The 27,198-nt window shown below is 43.8% G+C and overlaps 2 protein-coding genes across 4 annotated transcripts in view; one reads left to right on the forward strand and one right to left on the reverse strand.

Moving 5' to 3' along the window:
- DNAI1 (dynein axonemal intermediate chain 1) overlaps nt 1-12,352 on the reverse strand; it is a 161,732-nt gene extending 149,380 nt beyond the window's left edge. The window contains exon 1 of the mRNA XM_063320830.1: nt 12,269-12,352. Within this exon, the coding sequence (XP_063176900.1) occupies nt 12,269-12,301 (33 nt within the window). The 5' untranslated portion in view covers nt 12,302-12,352. The remainder of the gene's footprint in view (nt 1-12,268) is intronic.
- Nucleotides 12,353-12,590: 238 nt separating this feature from the next.
- Nucleotides 12,591-27,198, forward strand: part of FAM219A (family with sequence similarity 219 member A) — a 101,262-nt gene continuing 86,654 nt past the window's right edge. For 2 of the 3 annotated variants that reach the window (XM_063319442.1, XM_063319443.1), the window contains exon 1: nt 12,591-12,863. In XM_063319442.1, the coding sequence (XP_063175512.1) occupies nt 12,804-12,863 (60 nt within the window). In that variant the 5' untranslated portion in view covers nt 12,591-12,803. The remainder of the gene's footprint in view (nt 12,864-27,198) is intronic. The other variant, XM_063319444.1, reaches the window with a different exon arrangement.

The following is a 27,198-nucleotide window of genomic DNA, read 5'->3' on the forward strand; positions in this document are numbered from 1 at the left end:
CATACAGCTGACAAATTAAACAAAGGAGACAACATTAGAAATCTTGGCAAGAACGGTTTCAGGATGGGTCCCAGATAACATTGGATGGGATGGATGAGAAAAGAAGAGGAGTTACTTGGAGAAAGCATTTGACTTTGTGACAGGAAAGAAGGGGATATTAGAGAAGGTGGAAGGAAAACGAAGAGGCGGGGCAGCAAGCTCCCATGGGTTTATTGACTTTCTTTAGAAGAACATTAGAGTGTGCCTTTCAGCTCAGATCAAAGGTTCACCTAGCCAATTACCTCTCTCCAACAGTATTTAAAAGCAGATATCTATGGAGCTTTCTCTAGGATGCCCTCTCAGCTTGCCCCAGGGACTTGAACCAGAAATTATATCCTTTTTATTTTATATCAGTGAACACTTTTCAAAAAAATTTATTCAGTCATTTTGGAATCCACACACATTTTTAGCATATACAACTTCCACAGCAAGGAATCCCATTGTACAACTACATGCTAACGCAGAGAACAGCTGCTGGCTTTTTAAGTCTTACACTTGCTGTTTTCATCTGGTTTTCCCACTTCTTCTACTGGAAAGACCAGCTTTATCACATTATCCGCTGTTCATCCCCTTTTCCATAGCTTTACGAACACCTTAAGAAGCACGAGTCCACAGGAGACTCCTAGACTCCTCTCATGATTCCCCTTCATTATGAAAATCAAATATTCACTTCTACCATCTGCTTCCTATGTATTAAACAATCAAACAGCTATAATGACTTTGACCCAGTAGCCCCATGCTTTGTTTCTAAAGCCCCATTACTTGTTAAGACTCGACAATTAAAATTCAGAAAATAAATATTTTCAGAGGACAAACTGTAGCAGAGATGTGACTTTCAGTGTTGTTTCTCTTTGTACAAGCTAAGCCATGTAAAATTGCTATTAGTAACAACGCGTCAAGGACTATTTCTATTCCACAAGATACATATTACAAGCAACAAAAAATGAGCAGACAAATACATTTCTATGCTTAGAAAATACGCCTCACTTTGAAATAGAAATTGTTATGACTCAGAGTTATGACATTTCCTTTATAATCCCACAGTAGGCAGGTAGCAGAGCAGAGCAGAGAGCCTAAGAGCCCCAGTGCCACAACCACTACTGAGACTGCTGGATTACACACCTGGCCTGTCTCCCCCATGTAACTGCCTGCCAATGGGCAGCAAAGCATCCTATCCTACAAGGAGCACGCTACATGTGAATTAGATGTGATTTAAGCAACAAAACTTAAAACAGATTTTCAGAGCAGAATTTTATTCAGATCAAAATCAAAATCAAACTCTTAATTTTAAACATGAAACAAAGCCTACTCGCTATTACCCTTTGTAAATGAGTCTATAAAAGCATTTATGCAGCAGCTAAAGCATTGACAAGGCAATCTGAGGGTAATTGGTTTTGGCAGTTGCACATATTTCAATTAACATAATCTGAAGAGCCACCTGTGAATAACTATCTGCAACTGTATCAAAATTCAAAAGTGACACTGAAGAAAAGCTAGAGTCAGAACGCACTGGAAGGAAGCAGCACAAACCCTGCCCTGCTCCACAAACTATAAAGGGTTTGTAGGGTAGTGTGTGGGCAATTTTTCTAGTCAATCAGGGGCCTATGGCTAATTTGCTCTATTTCTTTTGTCTTTGTATGGTACCATCATGGCTTTACAACTGTAACTTAATGATATAGTACATGCCTGATATGATAGAGAGACCCTAAGGGGACCTGGGGTGTGGTGTAGAGGAGTACAGGCAGGGGATGATGAGAGATGGGGCACAGGCTTGACATCAGAAACCCCGCAGCTGTAAGCATCTCACCACTGGCCAGTTAGAGAGCTGCAGATCTGCAGACAGGGAAACTGGACAAAGCTGGGTTTAGGGGTAACAAAATAAAATAATAATATCTAGCACGCTTAAAAAGCATCATATAAAGTAATACCAGGTGTAACATGGAACACCAGACCAATGAAGAAAGAGAAACATGTGAACGTGTGTCAACTAAAGTATAAAAGAAACTCCACAGGGGTCCTAGAGTGAAGAAGAAACCATCAACATAGACAACTTATCCTCCCCAGTGAAGGACCCCAGATGCGGACAACTTGCCGTGACATCCCCACCCGCACCACCAATAACAGCAAAATGAAACCTTCAACGTTGGGAACCAGAAGAAGGGTAAGCACAATACCAGAAAAGGAGTATAAATGATAAGCTTGCATGAAACAACTTTAATTATTTAATTTTTAATTTATTTAAATTTTATTTAATTTATTTAATTACTATTATTATTATTAATGATTATTTTTTTGCAGCAAAGTACTTCTTACTTTCTGTAATAATTACATCTGGACTGATGATAATGTTTAGACTAATATTTCAGTCACGCTAACATTAAATTCTTAGTTTTATATATATAAGGTGTGCCTCCTCTTTGCCCATAAACAAGATTTTGAGTGTAACAAAGTTTACAAACTATTTAAAAAAAGAACCGGGCTCTGAAAGTCTTAATTTCGATCTCATGCATGTTTTTACCCTTTATCAAAGGGTAGCTGAGACCACCATATCCAGACTGGGAGAGGGTATTCACAGAAGGGGTCTCATTGCATCAGCTGGTGGGATTTACCACCCTTCTCTGTTTGCCTCACTCCTACTTTGCTGCCGCATCCCACTCCCTGACTGTGGCAGCTTGCTTCGGGGCTCCCTGGGAACTAAGAAAAGCAGCTCCCCACAGCAGTGAGCAAGAACATGACTGGCAGGACAGTTATAAAACTGGACTTCTTATCTCTGGCATATTGAACGAAAAAAATTCCAATCACCCCCTCCAACCTGAACAATTATGCCTTAGGGCTACTTGGCTATCACACAGGTCCTTGGCCAAGTGCTACATAGTATGGACACAGTCAGCCCACTCCAAAAGCATGCTAAACCTGAAGAGGGAAGATGGGAGCATGCACTGACCAGTGTTGGTCCTGGGCTTTCTTCCACGTGTGCTCCCCAAAGACAGGACAGCCATACCTGGAGCAGATGAACGCAGGTTTGTCTGGCAGGTGGTAGTAGGCTCTAGGAAGGTGTTGGTCCTTAGCTCATTCCAGGGTCCTTCAGCCAAACTCTCATCTCCTGCCTAGACAAACCATCCTTCACAGCACAGAGACCTACTTCAACAACAACAAAAGTTGAGTGTCTTATTTGTTAGATATCCTGGACTCTGGCCAGTGAAGGTAAAGACTACAATTCTATTTGATTCAATACCCCACAGAAGTCACTATAAAAAGCAGAAGGCAGCCTTTCTCATGTGAACATCATTCCTGCAGGTATACACTACCGCAGCCTACGCTGAGGAAGGTTCATCCCAAAGTACCTAAAACTGTTGGAATCCAGCTGGAAGGTGACACAAACACGAAGAGATGAGATAAGACCCTACTATTTTGGTAATATTAGCACTGGGAAACACTCATTAAAACTAGTAGATCTGTTTAAAACTATTACAAGAAGCAAGGTAGGGAGCAAACACAGGTCAGTCAAGAATACAAAATCTTCTACTTTGCCTCCTAATTCAGATAATACCACAAAGTCTACTGCTGCGCCACTTGCTTAAAAAGGCAGTCCTGACATTCCTTTTTATTGGTGTATCTGTGCTTTGTCCTCTTGCTATTTCTTTTGCAAGTTCCTGCTCCCTGTAAATCTTTCCAAAGCCAGTACATTGTCCTTCTTCATACCTTTCCCTAAAATTCCTCTCTGCCACATTACCTGTAAAGAGTCCTCAATAGCACCCAGGTAGTTGGTGTCCTGCCACCACGTGTCAGAACGATGGCCATTGCTTCCTCATTCTTCTTCTACTGTATCAATGTGTTATCCAGAACCTATTATTTAAGATGTAATCCTTTTGCTCTGACAGCTATTTCTTTCTTTCTTATCACACAGTGTCTGTACAACAGTGAAGAGGTCACAAGTGCATCCGCAATACAAATAAAAAATAAACTATAACTGTGAATCAAATAATGATTGTATATTCACTAGCAAGATGCTCACAACAACGACTGGCCTCCATACACATGTCTAAAATTCAAGCACATTTTTGCTGTTACATAATTAGCTACAAAAAAAAAATAAGTTAACAGACTATTATTAGCACCTCAAAGAGAAGCATTCAGAAGTTAGAAAATGCGAGAATTAAGGTTGCTGGGGCAACCTTCAATTCCTCCCATTGGGCACAGGCACTATGATACACAGCTTAATTCCATAATGACACACTTTGGTTTTTGTAGGTTCCCTGCCTCACTTAAGCCCTCCCAGGCTTACAAGCATAGACAGAGTTCAGACAATAAGTTGCTACTAGTATTTAATGTCCTGGTTTGAGGTAAAACAGAACCAATTTTCTTTTCAGTAATTTGTGGTGGTGTGCACCTAGAGACTTTTTTTTTAATGTATAGCCTAAATCAGACTCCAGCTAAGAACATTTCAATCCAAACAGTTACATTTTAGCAAATTCTATATAAACTGGATAGTGAGGTGGATTGAGAACTGGCTGAATGGCAGAGCTCAGAGGGTTGTGATCAGTGGCGCAGAGTCCAGTTGGCGGCCTGTAGCTAGCGGTGTTCCCCAGGGGTCAGCACTGGGTCCAGTCTCGTTCAAGGTACTCATCAATGACCTGGATGAGGGGACAGGGTGTACCCTCAGCAAGTTTGCTGATGACACAAAACTGGGAGGAATGGCTGAGACACCAGAAAAGGCTGTGCTGCCATACAGAGAGACTTGGACAGGCTGGAGAGTTGGGTGGAGCAGAACCTGATGAAATTCAACAAGGGCAAGTGCAGGGTCCTGCACCTGGGGAGGAATAACCCCATGCACCAGTACGGGTTGGGGGCTGACCTGCTGGAGAGCAGGTCTGCAGAGAGGGACCTGGGAGTCCTGGTGGGCAAGTTGACCATGAGCCAGCAATGTGCCCTTGTGGCCAAGAAGACCAATGGTCTCCTGGGGTGCATTAAAAAGACCGTGGCCAGCAGGTCGAAGGAGGTCATCCTCCCCCTCTACTCTGCCTTGGTGAGGCCACATCTGGTGTACTGTGTCCAGTTCTCGGCTCCTCAGTTCAAGAAAGACAAGGAACTACTGGAGAGACTCCAACGGAGCACTACAAAGATGATCAAGGGAATGGAGCACCTCTCTTATTAGGAAAGGCTGAGACACCTGGTTCTGTTTAGCCTGGAGAAGAGAAGACTGAGAGGGGATCTCATCAAAGCTTATAAGTATCTAAAGGGCGGGTGTCAAGAGGATGGGGCCAGGCTTTTTTCAGTGGTGCCCGGAGACAGGACAATGGGCAACGGACATAAGGTGGAACACAGGAAGTTCCATCTCAACATAAGGAAAAACTTTATTTTGAGGGGGATGGAACACTTGAACAGGCTGCCCAGAGAGGTTGTGGAGTTTGCTTCTCTGGAGATAATCAAAACCTGCGTGGACCCATTCCTGTCCAACCTGCTCTAGGTGAACCTGCTTTGGCAGGGGAGTTGGACTAGATGATCTCTGAAGGTCCCTCCCAAACCCCAACCATTCTGTGATTGTGTGCAACTGAAGGTGGTCTTACTACAGAAAGAATCAACAGTCTTCCTAAATCTTCCTAATAAATGGTGCTACTATCCCTGCCAATAGTAGTAGTAGTAGTAGTAGTAGTAGTAGTAGTAGTAGTAATAATAATAATAATAATAATAATAATAATAATAATAATAAACCCAGAAGAGAAGTGTGAATAATAAAAAGGAATTTATATTAGGAAAAAAGAGAGTGTGTTGCTAAGGAACTAAGGAACAGGTAGGAGGCGTTATAGAGTTAAAAGGAGTTTCTGACCTCCAGGTCACCATCGTAACTGACCACACTGGGAGGTGCTCCACTGCTACAGCGAAAAATAGCAGAGTGAGAATTTATGCATGCTAAACATGTTTTACTCTGATGATTGTCTTACATTAAATAAATGAACAGATTATCATAGCTTCCATACTGAAAAGATATTAGAAGCCAGTAAGCCAGTAACAGTCATAATACTTAAATTAAGCATATAGAAAACTCAAGCGACTTCTTTCCTGGACAGTTCCTCCAGGATGTGTTTATGATAGCAACACCTAGAAATTCCTCCATGGGCCAGACATCAACTATGGTATAAGACAAATTGACTACAGCCAAGATAAGAGTAATCCAACAGGATGATACATATGAAGAGAGGAAACAGCTGAAAAGTGATGCTTTAAATGCCATTTAATTTTCCTTTCCCTTGCCACAGCTCCCTCTAACTCAGACAAGCCATCACGCAAATAGCTGTAAAATCAAGTTCCTCAGCAGGAAGTTTTCCTGTTGCTGACCTATCCAACAAGCATTTCTAACTGTATTTTTAGATGGGGTATTTGGGTTGTTTCCAAATGAAATTCCTCTAATTTTTTATTTTTTATTTAGTTATAAAATGGGAAAATTAAAATAAGAAGAAACAACTGGCTTCTTTCCAAAGGATATTGCTGTAAATGAAAAAGGCACTACTAGGCTGGCATTTAGGAAGAGCTATCTTATTTCTGCATCCCAGAAACATGTAATGGGAGGGCAAGCATCAAAGAGATGCAATGTCTAGTGGAAGCTGTCCCCTCAACACTCTAGTAACATGTTTCCAGCTTGGCCTGAAATGAGGAAAATAAAGAACCATACTCAACCACCCATCCAAGTTTTGTCCTTCTTGCTTACTCTACCCACGGTGATTATTACCCTCTCTTTTTGTTGGTAATGTGACAGACACTAATTGCTGATCTGAGACTCATCAACTGAATTTATACAAAATGGACCAGACTATCAGTACCCCCCTTATTGACTGAATAGCAAAAGCTCCGAAGCTTTTTCCAAGCCCTGAAACAAGCATGCCTGGTTCCTTTTTTACAGCTATTTTCTATGTCTCTATTTTTCAATTATTTCAGCCTCTGCTGCAGAAAACCTCTGACTTGTCAGTGGCAATGCTGATGGCAAATAAATCATTTTGGTGTCCTAGGAAGTAGAGATTTACTCTCAATAGCGAGTGTTCATTTAAGAACCGGGCTAAATCCTGGCTTTGTGACTGCAGAAATCCTTGAGGAAAAAATGTGTACATCCCTTACATTCAAATCCAAGGCCTGGCCTGAGTAATCAAGTAGGAGATGCAATGATGCTACCAGGTGTGCTGTCTGCCATCCAGGATGAGGTTCCTCACTTCTGCCTTTGCTGGATAGTTACATCCTTCTCTTGTACTGTCAGACTAAACTAGCTCTTGCAACTGGTCACAAGAAAGCGAGGAGCCAGCCACACCACTATTCAATAACTCCTTGAGTAATGTGAAATTTCTCCCTATGCTTAAAGCATAACATGGGCTGCGCAGATTTGTATTTGCAGATCCAGCCTAAAATACCAGAAAACTTAGAGGCACGGATGGTGCATGTTGATTACTCTGCAAAGCTGAAGTGTCAGTTCATATTAAGCAAATTTTCCAAGGGCAGAAAATCAATTAGATATTAATGAAACACTCATCAGGGCAATGACAAACCCAGGCTATATTTTTTTACTTCATTAAAGAGACATTCCTGCAGCCTTCTGCTCCCCATGCAAGTTGTCATGATAAGACAATCAGACTACAAGGCTGAGCAATCACAGAACACTTCTGCTAAGTTTACTTCAACTTCCTGAGCAGAGACATTATCATTCCTGCTTCCTCTGGGGCACAGCACAGAGGTTAACACATAATCTGAAAAAAAAAAAAAAAAAAAGAACATAGCTGCTAGCTGCTTGTAGGATTCTAAGGGGAAGGGGCAGAGTCATTATAAGAGCTAAGCTTGACATTTCTGTGAAACCATTTAATAATTTCCTGCTAGTTTTTTCTTCTTGTTTTGAGTATTACCAGTCTCCATAGTAAACCAGCACAAGGAGCAGGGATGCACAGAATGGAAACAAAACCAAAGGAAGGAAAGTGACTTCTAGCTTGTCCTATAGCAGACATCCATTTACGCACACTAGGGATGCCAATTTAAGAGCTATTTGCCAATAACTTTTCTTATCTGTTTTCTGAGAGACACTAAACTGAGTGTCTATTTTATATTCTATGGATGGTTTAATGCATGTTTAAGAGGCAGTAAGCACCTTAAAAGCCTTTGCTGGCAAAAAAGTAAAATGTGTCTCATTGTTTACTGTGTTTGGGGAAAGTGGCCTCTTTGTTTCTCTTTGACTACTTGCTAAACAGCAAAGAAGCTGCTTACATGTCAGTGGGTGCAAGACCACAAGTCACATGTAATGAGAGATGCCTTGCTTTCTTAAAAATGCATAAATTGCTGACAGTGGGATTGACCCTAAGTGATGAGACCTGCCAGTCTGGTTTTGCGCACTGCAAATGCAAAGAAGTGTACGCAATGTCAGTTAAGAAACCATAACCAAATCTTGCTTCCCCTTGGGGTGGGTTCAGCCAGAGGTACGCAGCAGCACAGGGAGCTCTCTGCTGCTCATACAAGGTTTCTCCTTGAGCCACAAAGCAAAGACATGGGCACCTGGCACCAACACCCTCCAACAGCATACCTGATAACCATGTTTAAAACAGCAATCTCAAAATTGTTGACCACGTTCTTTCACCACCCAGGACCATGCATGGGACTGACACCAGGCTAGCAGGGTGCTGTTCCCCGCCGTATCAAGAACTTTCTGCATGTCTGTGCGCATGTCACACTCGTCAGTGTTTTTCAATAAATAAATAATACTACACTTCTGAGTGTCCTGTTTGTCATACTCAAGACCTCATTTTCAGGGGACCTGTGAATCTAATTCTTCCATTCCCTTCATTCTGATGCAGGGAAGTTCGCTTATGCCTTTCTACAATTCTACATCTTCCTAAAATGCTATGGAGCTCAATTGTGCATAACACATTTCAGACCTGAAAGGAAGGATGTTACTGAAGCACAGAGCATACATAACTATTATTAATTACAAAGCTGCATCAGGAACACAAAGATCCAGGCACACCCAATTGTTTTAATAGCCTTTGAACACTGAAAACATTTCTTATTAATGTACATAAACATACAAGAGCTTAAACGTGCTTCTAATTAAGGTTCAGACCAAGTCAAATGATTCATCCAGAAGCCCACACCTTTATACCCGATGGCCAACTGGCTTTTGACATATTTTCACAAAGGACTATGGGAGATTTCTTTCCAAGAAGAAGAAAAAGACATTATGTGGCTGGAGATTGAAGTGGAGGCTGAAGTCGCCCAGACAAAGAAAAAAAGAGTGAAATAAAGCAACAAATTGGTGTCAGAGGAGAAGGCAGTACAAGACAGGCAGAGAAGAAGGGCAGGCAATCACCACCTGTAAGGGAAAAGACGAAGAAAAAAAGAAGAATTGATCACAAAGCACTTGAAGAACACACAGTCATGAAAGCAGAGGAGGGGCTGGAAGTGACACACGGTAAAAGGGAAGGACCTGATTGTGTTCAAGTAACTATCTCAGCTTTGAGAGCAATCTCAGGAAGAACATTTTCAAAGGAAAAGCAGTCAGAAATGAAAAACTTAGGAGGCAGAGCAGAACAAAGCAATACATAGGAAACAGAGGAATGAAAGGCACAGGGACAGGTGAAAAGAGCATAGTGCTAGAGGAGAATGTGCAATGAAAAGGACAAGGATGGAAACCCATGGAAATGATGCTCGTCAGAAAAACCAGCCTCACTGGCAAGTAACAGGCTTGTTTCCAGCCTCACTAGCACTGGCAGAGAGGAGGAATGTATATGAGGGAGAAGTGCAAGAGCTTACTCACTTATTTTCAAAGATTTTCTTGTCAAGAACTGGGATCTAGACCTTGACTCACCAGTTAATATTATAATGGCCATCAGGGCTCAGAAAATACCATTCATCAGGCCCTGATCAGGCGGTCAATAGTGCAAAGCCATCCAGTCCCTGGACACCTAAAGCCACTGAGATATGGGCTATATTTTGAGTCAGGGACAATGAGGCAAAGCCTCCAGACTCCATAGCCACATAAATCTTCCACTAGAATATTCTAGTAGATAAAGAGACATGAAACAGCAATTAGATTTAACAAGCTCAAGGTAAATATAGGAAAGGCAACACAGGACAAGTTAAAATTACTGCCTTTTAAATTATTGTAATGAAAGTTATGTGAAAAGCCAAAAATCCAAAGAGTTTAAAGAGTTTCTGACGTTTCAAGAGCTTTAAAATAAAATTAATGCTTTTACAGCACATTAATTAAGTTTGTCAAAGAACATGTGAATCAAAGACTCTCTGTTTCAGAATATTTGAGATAATGGCTACTGAAAATGATTGAAAATATTTATGTGGAAATTCTAAAAATAAAAGGAACTGAAATTCAGAGGAAGCATTTAATACCAGGTTTAGTTTGTATCATTATTATTACTAATGGGTTTTACAATTTTTGCATAAACATCTTCATTACCTAGGACTGGATGTGATTTTTGGTTCTGAATTTGCGCCCTTTGCAAACTTTGTAAAGCCCTTTATAACTTGATAATTACTAGCACTTCTTAGTAGAAGGATTAGGAATGTCACAGTGGGCGTCTCTTACTCTTGCCTGCTCTAAAGCCCAGAAGCCCTCCTACCACATGTGCAGAAATCCGCAGATGGCTCCCAGAGACCTCAGACCCATGAGGAATCATTTCAGTACTTCTGGATTTTGGGCTCCAACCCTCGGTTGCAGGAGCAGGGAGATCTGATAGGGCTCTGCAGAGTCAGCTTACACTTAACTGGGTTTATTAGCTCAGGCTTCAGAAGCCACATAGTACAGAGTCCATACAGCCCTAGTGTGGATAAAATACAGTCCAGAGGAATCACCCTTGGGTAACTAGAAGGGAATCAGATGATCTGCAAGGGTTGCTGTTCCCTTGTTGAAAGAGCTCCTGCTCTTTCAGGAACCCCACACAGACCACTGGGGATTGTCCCGGGATCTCAGCTACCACCTCACAGCTCTGAACCATCACGTTGGTCCCTCTTTTTTTCCTTCTGCTTTCCTTGACCAGTTATGGCTTTCCAGCATGTGCACTGGACTAAAGAAACAGGCTGCTTGGTTCTGGTCGCTTCTGGGCCACCTATGCTAACCCTCTTCCCCCACCCCAAAGATCAAAAACATTGGGATTAACCTAAACCTGTTATGAAAAGGGTTTTATCAGCCAGGTCATCTCTGCTTTGAAATCAAACACTTTGATAGTTGGTAACAGTTGAGGTCCAGAAATGAATCTGACTGAGCCCTTCATCGTGAGAGGGGATGCATGCACACATGCCCTCGCAGAGCCCGAAGGCAGACAGTGAAGTCTCACAGACACATATTCACTGACACTGCTACTCCCAGAGTAGGGTTAAGGCTACCAAAGTTTGCAGATGATCCCACTTCATCGTCTGAACTGAGAGAAGACCAAATAGTTAAACAAAAGGATAGTGATAAAAGTTACAGCTAGGTATAATTGAAGGAATTTTTTGAAACTATTAAAACCAGGGATTTCAACCTGTCCCCTCATTTTCCCTGAAAGATTCTCTGACAGACTGCGGACACCTCAAGTGCATTAAAACCTGCCCTGGAAGGGAAGTGTCATATGCTGCAACAGTGATGAAAGGGCATCACATAATGACATCTGAGAACCGCTATAGTCTCGCATGGTTGCAGCAGTAGAGTGAAACAGTGTGGGGCTGCTGCAGCTTTGGGACACGCTGGTGTGCCAGAGCAGGCTGGCAATGCACCGAGGTGCCACAGAACACGCAGGGCATCACAGGCAGGGTGATGACGTGCTTTAGTGTAGGGACAGAGCAATGCAACATGATGTGACCACGCAGTAAGCAGTGCCAAGAGGAGCTGTGCTGAGCCCCGGTACCTCACCCAGCCCTACATAGGGGTTACAGCTCTGCAGGGCACCCTGGAGAGAAAAGAGCTGGGCTACACATGGTGATGTCACATATGGCGGCACTGGGAACGGCAACGTCATTGCGGGTCTGGTGTCCCACCGATGACACCATGGCACCCTCTCCGAGCAAGAGCTGAGGGCAGCAAAGACAGAACGGGGCCACACAGCGACGTTCCCTCGTGTGAACTGCCACCTCCCGCTGCACGAGGCACTGCAGTGACGCCAGCCGGGGGAAGGTCTGACGTCACGGCGCCGGTGTTGACGTCACCACGGCGCTGTCACACAGGAGCGCGGCGCTGCCCTGCTACGACGCCGCGCTCGGGACAGGCCCTTACCTGCCGGTGCCTGTCGCCCGCCTTGGGCGGCATGGCGGCTGCCGCTGAGACTCCCTGCCACCGGCCGCTCCTCCCGACCGCCCGGCCGGAAGTTGACAGCGGCAACCATAGCAACGCGCCGGAAGCGGCGCGCAGCCAATCCGGACGCAGAACGCCGTCGGCCCTGTCTATTCCACCACTCCCCCCCTTCCCCCACCCGCCGCCAGGTGCCCCCGCTCCCCCCGGGGGAGGGAATGGTACGTCCCAACGGCGGCGGGGCGGGGGCCGCGGGGAGCCGAGCATCCGGGCACCGGGATAATTGACAGGGGTCCCGCCCGTTCATGAATATGCAATTAAGGGGCGGGGCGGCGGCTGCCGGACCCGGAAGCGGCGCGGCTGAGTCACCTCGGCGGCGAGCGGTGGCGGCGATGAGGCAGCAGTCGCGGCGGGCGGCAGCGTCCTTCGGCGCCTGAGGAGCCTCCCTGCGTCCGCCCTCCCTCCTTCCTTCCTTCCCTCTCCGCTGCGCCCCGGCCCCAGCCCCAGCCCCGCCGCCACCATGATGGAGGAGATAGACCGGTTCCAGGTGCCCGCCGTGCGCGCAGAGATGCAGCCGCTGGTGAGGGGCGGGCGGGGCCGCGCTGTCCCCGGGAGCCGCCGCCTCACCGGGGATCCGGGGACGGAGCGGGGACGGATGTCGGGGCTGAGGGGGCGGCGGTGGCGGTGCTGAGGTGGGGCCCGTGCGCTGCCGCCGTTATGTAACGGCCGTTCCCCTCAGCGCCGCCGCCATCCCCGCCGGGCCCGGGGCCGTGCCTGGCGGCGGCTGCTGTGTCATCTCGGGGCGCCCGTGGTCACGGCTGCCCGCCCGGCCCTTCCGTCCTTCCCCCCCTCCTCCGGCATTTCCCCGGGCGCCGTCCGTAGCCGCGGCAGAAGCCGCCCGCCGGGAGGGCGGGGACGGGCGGCGGCGGCTCCGCTCCGGCCTCGGTGCAGACCTTCGGCCCGGAGCATCCCGGCCTGGCTGGCGCGTAGGGCGGGTATTTCCCGCCTCCTGGGCCGGTGGGTACCGGCACCGGCCACGGGGAGTGCCCCGGGGAGGGGGCGGCGGGCGGCGGTGGAACCGGGGAAGGACCAGCAGCCAGAGCAGCTGGACGCCTGAGGGCTGATGGGGGCTTTTAGTTGACTTTTACAAAATACGTGAGATCTAGAGGAAGAATTAGGCGGCGTGTGTGCGCAGCCCAATGTGGGAGCTGCGGGGAGCGGTGCTCCCCAGGGACGGGATGGGTGTGAAATGCCTGTGGTGTGGAGATGCAGCATCATCTTCTCCGTGGCTGGTTTTATAGCCATCGCACAGCTGCTGTTGGATGCTCATCGTGTGAAAAGTGCAGGTGTTTTGCCAAGAAGCATCGCTGTCAAGTTAGTTTTGCAGACATAAAATCCTTTACATAAAAACAAAAAAGGCAATTTGTGAGGGTTTGATTTCCCCTTCTTCATGCCAGGGCATGTGTTTTTCATATCAGGATGTTTTTTTCACTTCATAGACACAATTATACTCAATTAATGAGCTCTGAAGAGGTTGACATAATGGTTACACTACTACATGGGACCCTGGGGAATCTTTGCAGAGGAGGAAGTATACTGGCTCGTGGGACTTTGTGGCTACATAAATGGGCAGGTAGAGTGGGCCCTGGCTTTTGGTAGCTCCTGAAATGACACTTAGGAAGGAAGGCTGGCTGGCTGGCAGCCATGGGAGACACTAGATCATCACTGAGTAGTCCAGGACTTCTTATGAGCATGTAGTTGCTTTGCATTGATGCTACAGCCTTGTTTGTGTATGTGTGTGGGCTGCAGAACACTTGAATGTGTTTGTCCATTTCTGTTTCCCATCTGGGAAAGGTTCCTTTGTGTGTTCCTCTCCCCTTATTTCTGTCTGCCTCACTCTCAGCTCGAAGGTGTGATATGTGTAACCTGGGACCTGTTGAAATACAGTTCACCTTGGCATTAAAGGCAAAGCTGGATAATGATCTGACTCACTCAAGATGTTGATTCCCTTTGGCACCTGGAGTAAGCAAATTCCATCTCAGCATCTGATTGTGTGAGATGGGGATATGAAATGTTTGTAGAGGTGTAAAGAACTTTAATGAAAAACTTACACGGGTCCTTTTGTCAGCAGGTGAGAATTCGTTATTGGCAGGTTCATGTTAGCGCTGAAGATACTGCTGAGATTTCCAGTGTACCAAACTGTACATTATTTAGAGTTGATGTACCAATCCATGGTTTCTTATTGCAGCTGGTGTTTGTGAAAAGTTGAGAACACAATAATTGTCTTGTGAACAGAAGGATTCTCTGTGAAGGTCTACAAACTCAAATTACCCCTCAGTAGCAAGAAAACCACTGTTCTTATGGTGGGAGTGTTGACAAATTGTTAAAATATTTTTAGCTTGTTTTTTGTGGTGGTTTGTTTCTTTTACTTCTAACCTTTGTGGTGCAGATGAAAACTGCCCACACAAGCTGAGCAGACTTGTTGCATCCACTACTTGTGTGTGTTTTTTATCAGGCAGAGGCAACAGATGTACAAGGCTGGCCCTCTTTATCCATGTTGCTGAGGGCAGTGGGTGTAATAGATTAGCAAATTTGGAAAAGCTGATGGCAGACAAAAAATACTCCTGAGTATTTTCTAGAAACCCTACAATAATAGTGGAGTCAAGCTGGCACATGCATGCACATTTGCATGGACATGGAGTGAGTAGAACCCGAAAAGGTGTGTGGTCCAACCCTGCTGTCTCACGATAGGATGGTACATTGTGCAGCAGCGATAGTATGCTTAGGAAGCTGGTTTCCTCCCCTTCTTCAGCAGCCAAGAATTAGGAAATTTTCACAAAGGGCTTCAACACTTGCATTAAAAGAATATTCTGAATGTGTGCTTCAGTTGATTTTTAATGAGTGGAGCTCATGTGTATGTAAAGGGCTGTTGCTGTGTGACTGGGTGTGCAGGATTCTTCCACGTGCCTGGAAATGCTGGCATCGGGCTCAGAAGTGAGACAGAAGAAGTGTGGTACAACATTTCCAGTGGCTTCCTCTCCTTTGTAGCTCCTGGTCTGTGTCTTGCCAGTAGGGACTGTATGCTTGCGAGAACCCTTGCAGTTCAGAAGCCAGCTGGGTTTTATCATATTAATTTGCTTCGGTAACACAGTTCTGTGCAATACTGCTGTTTGTTATTATTGTTATGTTACAGTTATTATTTGTCCCTTCCGCCTCCTTCCCATCCTATATTTTAAACTACAGAATAATCTTAGCAAGTCAGGACCTCTTGTTTCTTCTTCCTAGTATAAAAGCTTTCAGTTCCACGTGATCTCAGGGAGAGATGAGACTGGCAGTCTTTTCCACATCCAGGGGGCTGAGGTACACATTTAGACATTCGTTTTCCAGGCGGGACCTAAGAGTCATTGTGAAATGCCACTGAAGCTATAAAACAAAAATATGTCCTGAAACATGATCCCCTGCTGAAAGCAAATAGAGAAGGCCCCTTGCTTGATTTGAAGCGCATACACTATACGAAGTGTTTTTTCATCCTGGCTGGCAGGTATCCTAGGAGAGCACTGTTCCCTCTGAGTCTGGTCACTACCTGGCAATGTGAGAAGGGTCCTGAAGTGAGGTTTGTGAAGCTAGGCTTTGCTCTAAATCCTTAAAAACTTTGGGTTGTTGACCAGCATGCACTCTTTTGAATGTCTTGTTCATTGGCGTAGATGAAGTGTCAGCTTTTGATGTCTTTATGCTGAACTCCAGGATAATCGCCAGTGATCTGCCTAGAAACCATCTAACAGACAGGCCTGCTGATCTGCTAATGTTCAAAATTAACAGATAGGTAGGGCTATTAAATGCTGAAGGGAATCTGCTCTTAGAAAGTAGTCTGAAGCCTTTCTGAGCCCCTCAGCCTCCAAACCTGCCACTGATACTGGCATTATTGATCAGCTGTCTGTCAGGGGTGATAGTATGCTGGTGTCTGGTGTCCACTGAGTATACATCCTGACAATAACCAGTGTTGTATTTACTGAGTAAGGACAGAGAACCTGACACATTCATGTCTCTTTGTGAAAGTAACTTCTTTACGGATCAAATGTGTCTGGTGGGGGAACCTCCTCCCTTTGAGAGCCTTGTCCAGCCAAGGTCTGTGTTGGCGTCTCTTTGCAAGGCTAAGGGCAGCACCTAGCTAGTACAGACTGGAGCTGTGTGAAGTACTGCTTGATCTGACAAAGCCTACTGGGATCTCTGGTTGCTGCAAGTTTCTCTCTGCTAGTAACAAATCAGATAGGTCTTGTGTTGCAGAGCCAAGAAACATTTGATCTACAGGCTGCACGTTGGCCAGCTCTGTCATATGTCACCTCCTACCCTTTGTATCGGATGCAGTGATATGAAGTTAAGAAGGTGGACAATAATTTCCTCTTCTCTCCAGCTTGTTTGGATAAGCATTGCAGAGTCAAGCAAGTTGTCTTGACTCTACCTGACCTCTGCAAATGTGTTATTAGAACTGCTGTGTACTAACTCAGATTCAAACAAAGGTTCAGTGCAGGACTTAACGAGAGTGAGTTGCTGCAGGCAGATGGACAGGATGGCATACAGACCCTGGTTAAACATTGTCAGGTTGTAGGATGGGATGAGACCCAGTGTTTCATACCTTTGTGAGACACATTATGCTGCATATTTTGGTATTGTAGCACAATTCTGTACATACTCATCATGGAAGGGCAGAAAGGCTAGTAACTGGCACTGGGTCACACTCACATGGTGCCTTTCCATGAAAATGAGATGGACTGTTCTGATCCACATTTCCTGTCTTGGATACTTGTGGTTCTTGGCTTTCATCCCAAAAATGCCAACCTCTTATAATTAATATGGTGCCCAGTGACAGGACAAGAGGTAATGGGCACAAACTTGAACATAGGAAGCTCCATCTCAACATGAGGAGGAACTTCTTTACTCTGAGGGTGGTAGAGCCCTGGCACAGGCTGCCCGGAGAGGTGGTGGCATCTCCGTCTCGAGACATTCCAAACCCGCCAGGACGCGTTCCTGTGCAACCTGCTCTGGGTGACCCTGCTCTGGCAGGGGGTTGGACTGGATGATCTCCAGAGGTCCCTTCCAACCCCTGCCATTCTGTGATTCTGTAATATAAACTAATTTACAAAGGGTTCTGTTTACTCATAATGATTAGTATTATGTCTTCCTTATCAACATGATGCAAGCTCAACGGTGGAAACTCTGTTCTGCTTGGTTTCTATTTGATCTCCAACCTCCAGCTCAGCTTGACGCGATCCCTCTGCACTCAGAAAATGGGCTGTCTTTGTTAGCTGCTGAGTAGCAGGTTAGTTTTGGATAAAATCAATTCCCAGCATTGCAAAGATGCATGGTGTGATGAGGCCTGCAATCCATTATTTCTGGGACACTTCTACTTGTTAGGTGGCTATATTGGCTGATGATGTCAGTATTTGGTGTGTTAACTTCCAGCTAGGCAATTTTTCCCAGTCTCTTGTTGATGGTGCATTGTTGTGGTGACTGGAGTTTGTTTGTTTTCTCACTTTTTCGTCAGGATGGTTTCCTAAAATAATTCTCATTACAGAGGCAGATATTAAAGGGAGAGAGAGATGAGGGGACACTTGCACAGTGAGAATACTGCAGAGAAAAAGAATTAAAATACTCTTCGAAATGGGAATGGGAGAGCCTGTAATTATATGTGGACCCATCTTTTCTTCAGGACTGGAGCCTCATACACGGTCTCCCTGGGATTTATAAGTCTGTGTTTTGTGTTGTTAGCTAAACTCTTGTAAAATCCTTAGTATTTTTGTTAAAATGAAACGTACTGAGCACAATACTGTGGCGTTGTATCTTGAATTCTGCTGGTACATTAAACCCTCCTGAGCCTGTGTTTCTAGCATACAGAAACATTGGCTGGCATATGATGGCAAACTGACAGATGACAGTGTTGGATCACACGTTGCTCCCATCCACTGATGAAGGCAGTTTCTGTTCTTAGCATAAAAATGGAAGTAGAGTAAAAGTGCTCTTGCCCACATGGCAGTACAACTTTTCCTAAGAAAAAGCACCTGTCAAAATGCAACAGTTTCAGAGGAGCTTTGACACAGACTCCTAAGACTTTGGCCTGCTTTTTGAAAGCAGCAGCTGGAATGCAGTATTTCAGTTCCTAGTTCTTGGCATGTGTGAAAAATGGGCGCTCCTTCCAGAGAAATTGGGCTGATGGTTCTTATATCTTGTTCTGAAGCATTGTGGCCAGGCTGGTTCCTTGCAGATGTTTGCCAGGCTGTGGGACCTCAGGTGGTAGCTCTAGTTGTGATGATGACAGCCAGGCTAAGGATTTTGCTTAGCCACATCCTATAGTGATGCTGTTTGCTTTTTAGCTGACATGCCAAATCTACGCTGGTCCTGGAGGTGAAAAACTTCGAAGATACAGTTCAAAGAAACTTTGAAGATACAGAAGATGCTGCATTTTTATACAGCTTTTTTTTTTTTTAGCATTAGAAGAGAAAAACAGAAAATAAAAAATTAGACTATCTACTGGATACTTAGTTTTTAAAAAAATGAACTATAATTTTAGTCAGTGGACAACATGAGTGCTAAGCATGCTTATAAAATCTGCATTCTTTATTTTTGGGAAATACTGATTATCTCATCCAAGGAAAGTTGTGCTTTTCATTAAGATATATTTGTTTTGTCTGATGCATTCCTAAAGTGGGGAAAAAACTAAAAGTAGAAAAACAAAAGTAACAAAGAAGCAAAAAGAAAGGTTATACCTGTAGGGCTTAGAAATAGTATGTTAATGTAACATTAGATCTCTAGTGCAGATACACAAGAAACTCATCTTTCTATAAGGAAAAAGCTTCTAAAATGAAAATGTCATCTCTATGTATATTCATTGTAATGTAGCCCAGGGGTTATTCAGCTATATGTTTTGTAAATGCTTACAGGACATGAGATTTGTAACGTAGCAGTATTATGGGTTCTGAAATAAACTATTTCAAGTAGTGCTGCTTTTAAGTTATACAGCCTATTTTGATGTGTTGCAGTGTCATCTATAGCAGTAGTCTAAAGATTACCTCCCTGAACTCTTCAGTTCATTGGGGTTCTGTCCTGTCCCCTACCTGTCCTGTATCAGACCTTTGATGCAGAGGTACAGGAGCATTTTTATTACCACCCCAGGCCAGGTTGAAATCCTGTCAGTGATCCAACACAGGCTCCCAAATGGCTGTGGTAAGGGATGTGGCTGCTGTAGCTAGAGGATGACCTGTCAGGACACATGAGCATGTTATGTCTGGCACCATCTCTGAAGGCACACTTCTCTTCTCTGTACAAGCTCTGGCTATGGTTGTTCTGTCAGTCATGTTTGGAAATCTCTTCTGGAGTGAAGAAAGGTGTTTTTAAAAGGGGCACTGAATTCTGTGAAGAATTAAACCTGCGGTCTCCTCTTGGGATTCTTATGTAACTCTCAAGAGCTCGTTATCTGTAGTATCTACTCAGACACCAATTCCTGCTACCGATACAGCCACGTACTCTCTCTGCTGGTAGGTAGTGGCAGATCTTTAAAGAGTCTGACAAGATGTGCAAAATGGCAAAGTGAGAGAGGAGAACAACTCATGCCTTTAATTCCAGAAGCCTTCCTTCAAGGAAAGCCCTCAGCTTACCAATGGGGCTGCAGGGTGTATGTGGTCTCTCCAGAGTTATATATTCCTTTCTGTGAAATCGAAGACTGACCTTGGTAAGAATAGAGGAGGAGACTCCATCACTGGTTTGATCTGTGGGGCAGGGCATTTAGAGTGGAGCTGGCTAACGGCAGGACTGAGAGTTTCTCATGAAGGTGTGCCTGTTTTTTCCAGACATTTTAAGACGTTGGCTGGAGTAGCTGTCTTCTGGCTACTGTGCAGATCAATTATCTGTCACTTTCCACAGACAGTCTGTAGAAATGTGTCTACGCTTTCCCCTCACACTCATGCATGCCATGCATCTTCGGTGAAGTCTTGTGCCATTTTGAATACAAGGTCCCTCTGAGGTTATTCTGTATCTGTCACTATAAAACTGACATCGTAATGATGCAGCCACTTGCAACTAGTAAATCCGTAAGTTCGAGCTTGAACCCTGTGTAGTCTCCTTGGCTGTTATTCTTTCTGAGGTTTAAAGACTCACCTTTAAACCTCAGAAGCAATGGATGAGTGTCCATTTTGTAGTATACAATAGAAAGCAAGCATTTGCTTCAGTGGTTTGACCCTGAGGATAGTGAATTGGAGTGAATGAAATTATAGGTGGAAATTTTCTTCATTTTGAAGAGTAGCTGCTAGGGAATCTGCTCAGCTTTTGGACACATCCATCACTAATATGCAGGATAGCAAGGTTTATCACTTCGGGAAACTTCTTTGCAAAGATGTGCTCTCTTAAATACATGCGGATGATACTGCCTGCATCCCAACCACTTTTACTGGGTCTCCATTAGGAGTGGCTGTTGTGGTTTTCTAACAGTGGCTACCATATTATTATAATGTAAATAATATTATAATATTAAATAAATCTTAGTTGTGGGCTGAGAAAAAATTATTATTTTCAGTAGTAAAGGTAGCACATGCTGCTTTTGTTGAGAAGAGCGTTGGCTCTCTAACAACGGGTAAGAACTTAATCCCTATACAGAAGGGAAAAGGGAGAGTATTATTCTGTCTTAAAAAGCTATTCCAGCTGTACTGGCACACTGTCTGGTGGAAATGCAGCCTCTGCCTGTGAACAAGTTATTTCGCTAGAATGTCTTTAAATTCTTTCTGAGCTTAGTAAGTTCTACAACATAGCTGTGGCTTTATTACAGCTGTTGACAAGTTGTCTGCCTGGAGTTAGTGGAGAAAACATTTCAACAAAACTGTAGTACAGGTCAGGCTATCAAATACCTAGCCACCAAGTAACTCCTGTAACCCAGGAGCATCTGCCTGCTATAGCACAGTGTTCATACTCTACGTGCAGCACTCAAGCAGGTAACACTAACCTTGTCAACCATTTGCAGTCTCTTCCCCCATGTGCTTCTCAAAGCTTGCTTCAGAATAGACTGCGTTAGAGCAATTCTGTCGAGCTCATGTTTCTGTTGGTGTCCAGGACCATCAGACACGAATCGGTCCTCCTTGGGCATGGCACAGTGTCTTGCCTCATGTTTGTCTGACACATTTTTTCTCAGTTTCTTTTCAGTGTCCTTCCTGAACTAAGATCCATTAATATGAGCAGCTGACCTTTTGGGCTCTGCAGCATTCAGTCTAATAAATCCTGTAGACAGTCTCTTTTCCTAAGCCAAGCACAGCAGTGGTATGCTAATGATCATAATTTCTCTCTGTCTTGTGTGTTTTACTGATTGCATGGGAATGTAGGTTAGTGATTTAGTACAGCCATATTCAAATAAACTGTTTACTTAGGTTATGTCTTGTTTCAGGCTTTTGTTTGTATGTGGCCCCAGGTGAAAACAAAGCTTGGTTCCTTCCTCAATGTCAGAGGTGCTTATGCTGATCTAATTATTGTTTCCTCCTGTACCCCCAGTAAATTTGCGATGTGGTGGAGTCTGTCTGTTCGCTAAATTTGCCACAGGCATTGGAAAAGCTTTTGAGCTGGGATGAGATAGCCTGCTTTGGTGGTGGCCTTTCCTGCATCTTGTTTTCAAACAGATCTCTACAGTTGGCCAGTAGATCTCTTTTGCTGGTGGACCAAGTATCTTTAACTTCCTTGAATGCAATTATTTTTCTGTCTTCATGAGTTCTTCATTTCACTCCTATGCACAGTTGTCTAAGGTAACTTGAGGGTTTTTTGTGTGTTTATGTGCACCTCTGTGATGGTGTTCTCAGACTTACGGTTCTGTGGCTTTCCTTTTTCCCTCAAAGTGAGAAAGTACTGCAGTCCTTGAAGAAGAGCACACTGGCAGTGTATTGCAGTAGTTAAAAGGACTTGTTGGTTAGACTCCTGTTTATAAAATTGGAAGAGATTCATTTATGCTTACCTAAGCTCTTTTGTTAGTATTGCTTAAATCATGCCCCTGGAAAGTGAACTGTGTTGTTTTGACTCTGGCTGATATGCCAGCATGACAGCAGACTAATGATAGGACAAGGGAAGCAGATGACACTTCCCATGTTTTGAGCCAATCTAGTTCTAGGAAAGCAACTTCTTAGAGCACGTTGGAGCATGCGGGTCTAGTATCTGTTAGAGATGAGGAGGTAAGGGGATTCAAATACACGCTTGCTCAGCCTCCCAGTTCTGCTGAATTGCTCGGTGAGTTCCTAACTGAAATGATTATTGCTATCTTGCTCCGCAGTGGTGCGAGACGTTCTTTAAGGTCACCATATCTTTTTAAAAAAATAAAAAATAAAAAAATCTGTCACTGAGAGAGGTACCAGAGTCCAGTAAACCCAGTCTGATCCACAAAATGTTCTTTATATTGATAGGCTGGCAAAACAAACAAAATGCACAGGAACCATGGTGGTGATGCTCATTTATTAAAAAAATTATTGAATTCTGTATGAGTACAGCAATTCTGTAAGTCAGATCCTAATGTTTGTGGTTAGAAATCTTAGAGTGTAAAGGCTTTTGCCTGCAGTGGTTAATGCAGTAGAGGAATGTGCTTACTATTTTAATACTCATGGTGCTTATCCTCATTGGTAGTGACTTGATTGTGGGGCTTAACTTTTAATCTGAAACTTGTTTTGTGGTCAGTTGTTGCGAGTAGCTTGAGGTATATTAAAAGACAAATTTCAAAACTTCTGAAGTCTGCAGAACCTGAACATCCAAGCAGCTCTCTGAGCAGACTGACCTCAGAAATGGGAGAGGGAGGGAGAGAGGTCTGCATTGCATGGGTTGTGTGTTGTTAATTGAAAAGAAAAAACAAATAGGAGTGTTCCTGGCCAGAGATGGCATTGTAAAGCTTTTGTCTGTCAGGATCTTGTGACTAACGCTTCTAAAAACAATACGCTTCTCTGTATGAAAGCATGACTTTCTTCCCAACCACATGCACGTGATGCAAATGGAAAATACGTTGCCTCTGATGGCCAGAGCAGACCCTCCAGTTGAACTCCACATAGACATTCTGCAGGCACTGTTTTGTCAGTTGAGGCATGGAAAGAGGAGATTGCACTGATGGAACAAAACTAATGAAGGTTCACGCTTCCAGACTTGTCTTCCAGACAGACTCTGTATAGCTGAGTCTCAGGTGTACAGAGAAATGTGCAGTGCTCCTGTGTCTGTACAGGGACCAGCTCTATCGGTGTAGCCTCCCCTCTCCAGCAGCACTTCCAGTCTCTGCTTCTGTGGGACAGCTTTGTTCCAGTGGCAAAATAGACTTAGTGTGAGTACAGCCTGCATCATCAAAATGCTGTGGTATCTTTTTAGTTGTAGCATTGAACCCTAATGATTGCAAATGTGGATTTAGTTTGAAAGCACAAGGAAACACACAGTACCTGAACGTTGGTTCTCATAGCTCCTGGCTGTGGAATACATGTGAAGTAAGAGAAAGCCAAGCACAATATCCCTTGAGACAGGGCTTTCACATGTTCCATATGATGTGGAAGCAGCAGAAAAAGCTTTTTTTCTAAGCTTAGGATTCTTAAACTTCAAAGAATCTTGCATCAAAATTGTGGTGTAGTCCAAGGAAAGTTTAACTGTTCCTCTTTCCCCCTACCAACCTTTTTCCAGTCTGTGGGTCTGTCTAGAACTCTAATCTTAATTTCTCTTTATGTAAGAAAAGAAGTTGTGAATAGCAGTCCTGAGAATAATTATAGGAACAGCATGTTCACAGGCTTTGAAGATGGAGGTCACCTAGCCCACTGGAGCATGTAAAAACTTCACTTCCCATTGGGTTGTTGGCAGTTGATAAGCCTAGGAGAAACTGCTAGCTAGTGATTCCATTTCTGTAAATATGTGTGTGTCAAAAGTTGGATTTAGATTCCAGTTTTGATCACTGTGCTAGGATTAAGGGGAACAGGTATGGTAAAGGAGTTAGAGTCCCAGCTTTTCTTGAAAATGTATTGTGACGCATCTGAGGTTTAACTGTCAGGAATTGCCACTTGAGGATGTTAATGCAAAGCCTAAAGATATAGTCTAGAATTCTGCAAAGCAGTAGTGATTCCTCTGCTGCTCTGATGGAGTAAGAAGTTGTGCTGCTCCTTGTCTTCATGTGTTCCAGCAGAGCCAAACCGTTCGGTGGATGTACTTTAGATAGTGTATCACAAAAGCACTTCTTTATGAGAAGAATTTCTTGTACCCCTTGTGAAAATTAGGGCAAAGTGATTGTGAAAATAACTGAGATGATCCATGCTATGCATGTCAGAATTATTATAAAGAGATTATCTAGCTATGGGAGAATGTTTCATTTGGATTATGTAGCTACATAGAATTTATAATCCGTGCTTTCTGCAGAAAAAAGTTTCCTTGTGCTGTAGCGGGACATGTCAGATACGAGCTTAAGACAGAGACCAACCCCACAAAGAAATCTTGTCCCATGAGGTTAGCTGGTAGCGCACATTAAATCTAGAGGTGCCTCTGCATTGACTTTCAGAGGTGTGAAGTTTGCAGTGCTTGCTGCTCAGTTTATGGCCATAGGCTGCGCTTGATTTGACAAATGGAGATGCATGAACTAGCTGCGTATTTAACCTCTTCTCAGTGACTGGGACCCTGGTTGTTGTTCACTCTGGGTATGAGATGGAGAAAGTGTATGTGTGTGTGTGTCTCTGTGTGTTGCCAAGACACCATCTCTCTCTTCAATTCTCATCCAGAAACTAGTAGTCCATGATAGAGATTCTAATAGTGCCAAAGTTTTCTCTTGCATGTCCAGATGATTAGCCCTTGAAGCATTCTTTACTACTATGTGCCTATATAGCAGTGCTGATTGGAGGAGGTGGTGGTTAATATCCTAGCACCTGGCTGGAGAGGCACAAGGTGCTTTTACTGGCATAAGAGATATGTGTTTGATGCTGTGTTATTTAATTTCCTCATCTGTTTTATGATTCTGTGATTCTGTGTTATGAACAAGAAATTTTACTCCTTCTTAGTAAACCATGTCAGTTTGACAGTGGCTCTGATGCTGAATGATCATTGATAATTCTGTAAAAAGTAGAAAAATTCAATGTTAAGTCTTCAGACTTCTCAATCTCTAGTCCACGTCTGGCTGTGAGGTTATTTCTAGTGTTGCAGATCCACTTGATTGCACAAGGTCCTGACAGCTCTTGCAAGTCTTAATTGATTTGAGGATCAAACACTTCATTTTTGGTTTCTGACTTGTATTTTGTGGAAGATTAGTCAGAATTATAGAAACATGTTGTGAGCTTTTCTTAATAGATACATGGGAACTCAAAACCAAGTCCTGATGCATTTTTCTTGACTCCTCTTTTCCAGGACACGTGATTTCTGGTTTTTTGAAAGATTTTCAAATGGCTGGTGAAGTCTGGCTTGCTATATTAATTAATAAATGGGAGAAAGCTAAATGTATTTACCACAGGTATCCTCCATTGGTATGGCAGTTGGTAGATACTGCGGAAGAACCTGCCGGGAGACTTTGCATAAATTCAAAACTCATTAACATCACAGGGAATTACCGGCAGTTGGTTGCAATGGTGATAACGTTTTCATGCTGACACATAGAGAGCCAGGAGGCATGGTTGAGGCAGGCCCATTAAATACCACTCCAAGCTTGACCTTCTGAAGTGTATTAGACCCTTGCTGTGATTTTATTCCCTTGATATTGGAAACTTGTTCTTTTGGTTTAGTGTGGCTGAAGAACTTGCTCTTAGTAGTCTGAAGCTGTACTTCAGTCTGTGATCTTAATTGATAAACATGACAAATCCCTTAATTTTTCAAGGTTGAAGTCAGTTCATGCTTTTTATCATGCAAAGGTAGAAGTGCTCTTTCTTGGTCCTTACTAGAGCATGGGACTTAATTCTGTTGATTGCAAATGATGATAAAAAAACCCCTTCAGCTTAACCAGTAAATCATATCAAATTTAATGGGGATCACTTCCAAATTAGTATTTTGGTAGTAGTCCTCATTCTGCCTTTTGTTTGGAATAACTACCACAATGTGTCTAAATAGGAGTTTTAGATGGACATACGCCTGCTCTTCAAAGACAGGACTGCTTCCCTGGCAGGTTGTGGTGCTACGCATCCTCTATTGTAGTGCATGGTGAATGCTGTTTTGGATCTGTCACTGTCATCAGAATCCTCTCGAACTTCAAAATAGTGTTATGTGTGTGGAAATACTATCCTTTATTCAAACAGTCTGCCCGTAGCAGTGTCAATTGCCATTTTGTATTGCTGGGTCAGGTTTTTCAAAAGCTAGCTATTGTCTTTCTCTCAGTTTCCAGGTGAGTTTTGCTCTATTTGTCAGCGTGACCTTCCGCTAATACCTCAAGTACCTGCCAAGAGCCAAAGTCTATTGTAAGCAAACTCTGTCCGAACTCGAGTTTCACTCTGGATCAACTGGTGCAAGCAGTGCTTGGATGGTGAGCATGTACAGCACTCTAAACCATAGCTACTTGGTTAGTTTTTGGTAAAGTCCTGCAAATGTGTGCTCCAGCCTGTGGTCACTTTCAGCGCTAGCATGATGATGTGCAGTCCCCTTCACAGGGCAAGAAGCACCCAACAGACAGCACTAAAATGGGTTAAGAATTACTTATAGTAAGGATTCAGATTAAGCCTCTCCTAAATGGCGTCAACAGATCAAGTTAGAGACCTCTTAAAGGCTAGAGCAACCAGGTGGATGTCTTCTGAAGTTAATTTAAAACTACTTACTCTTGTATTGGAGAAACATTTTTTAAAAAAACGGAAATATAAAATCTTAAAAAGAGGATTTTTTGCTGTATTTTACCAGTTTATTTAGCGGTTCTGTCTGAATTTGTCCTGTTTCTACCTGCTAGTATTTACAGGTGTCTTGGTAATTCCTCTATAGTAGGG

Source organism: Chroicocephalus ridibundus, chromosome Z (assembly GCF_963924245.1).
Source record: "Chroicocephalus ridibundus chromosome Z, bChrRid1.1, whole genome shotgun sequence".
NCBI lineage: Eukaryota > Metazoa > Chordata > Aves > Charadriiformes > Laridae > Chroicocephalus > Chroicocephalus ridibundus.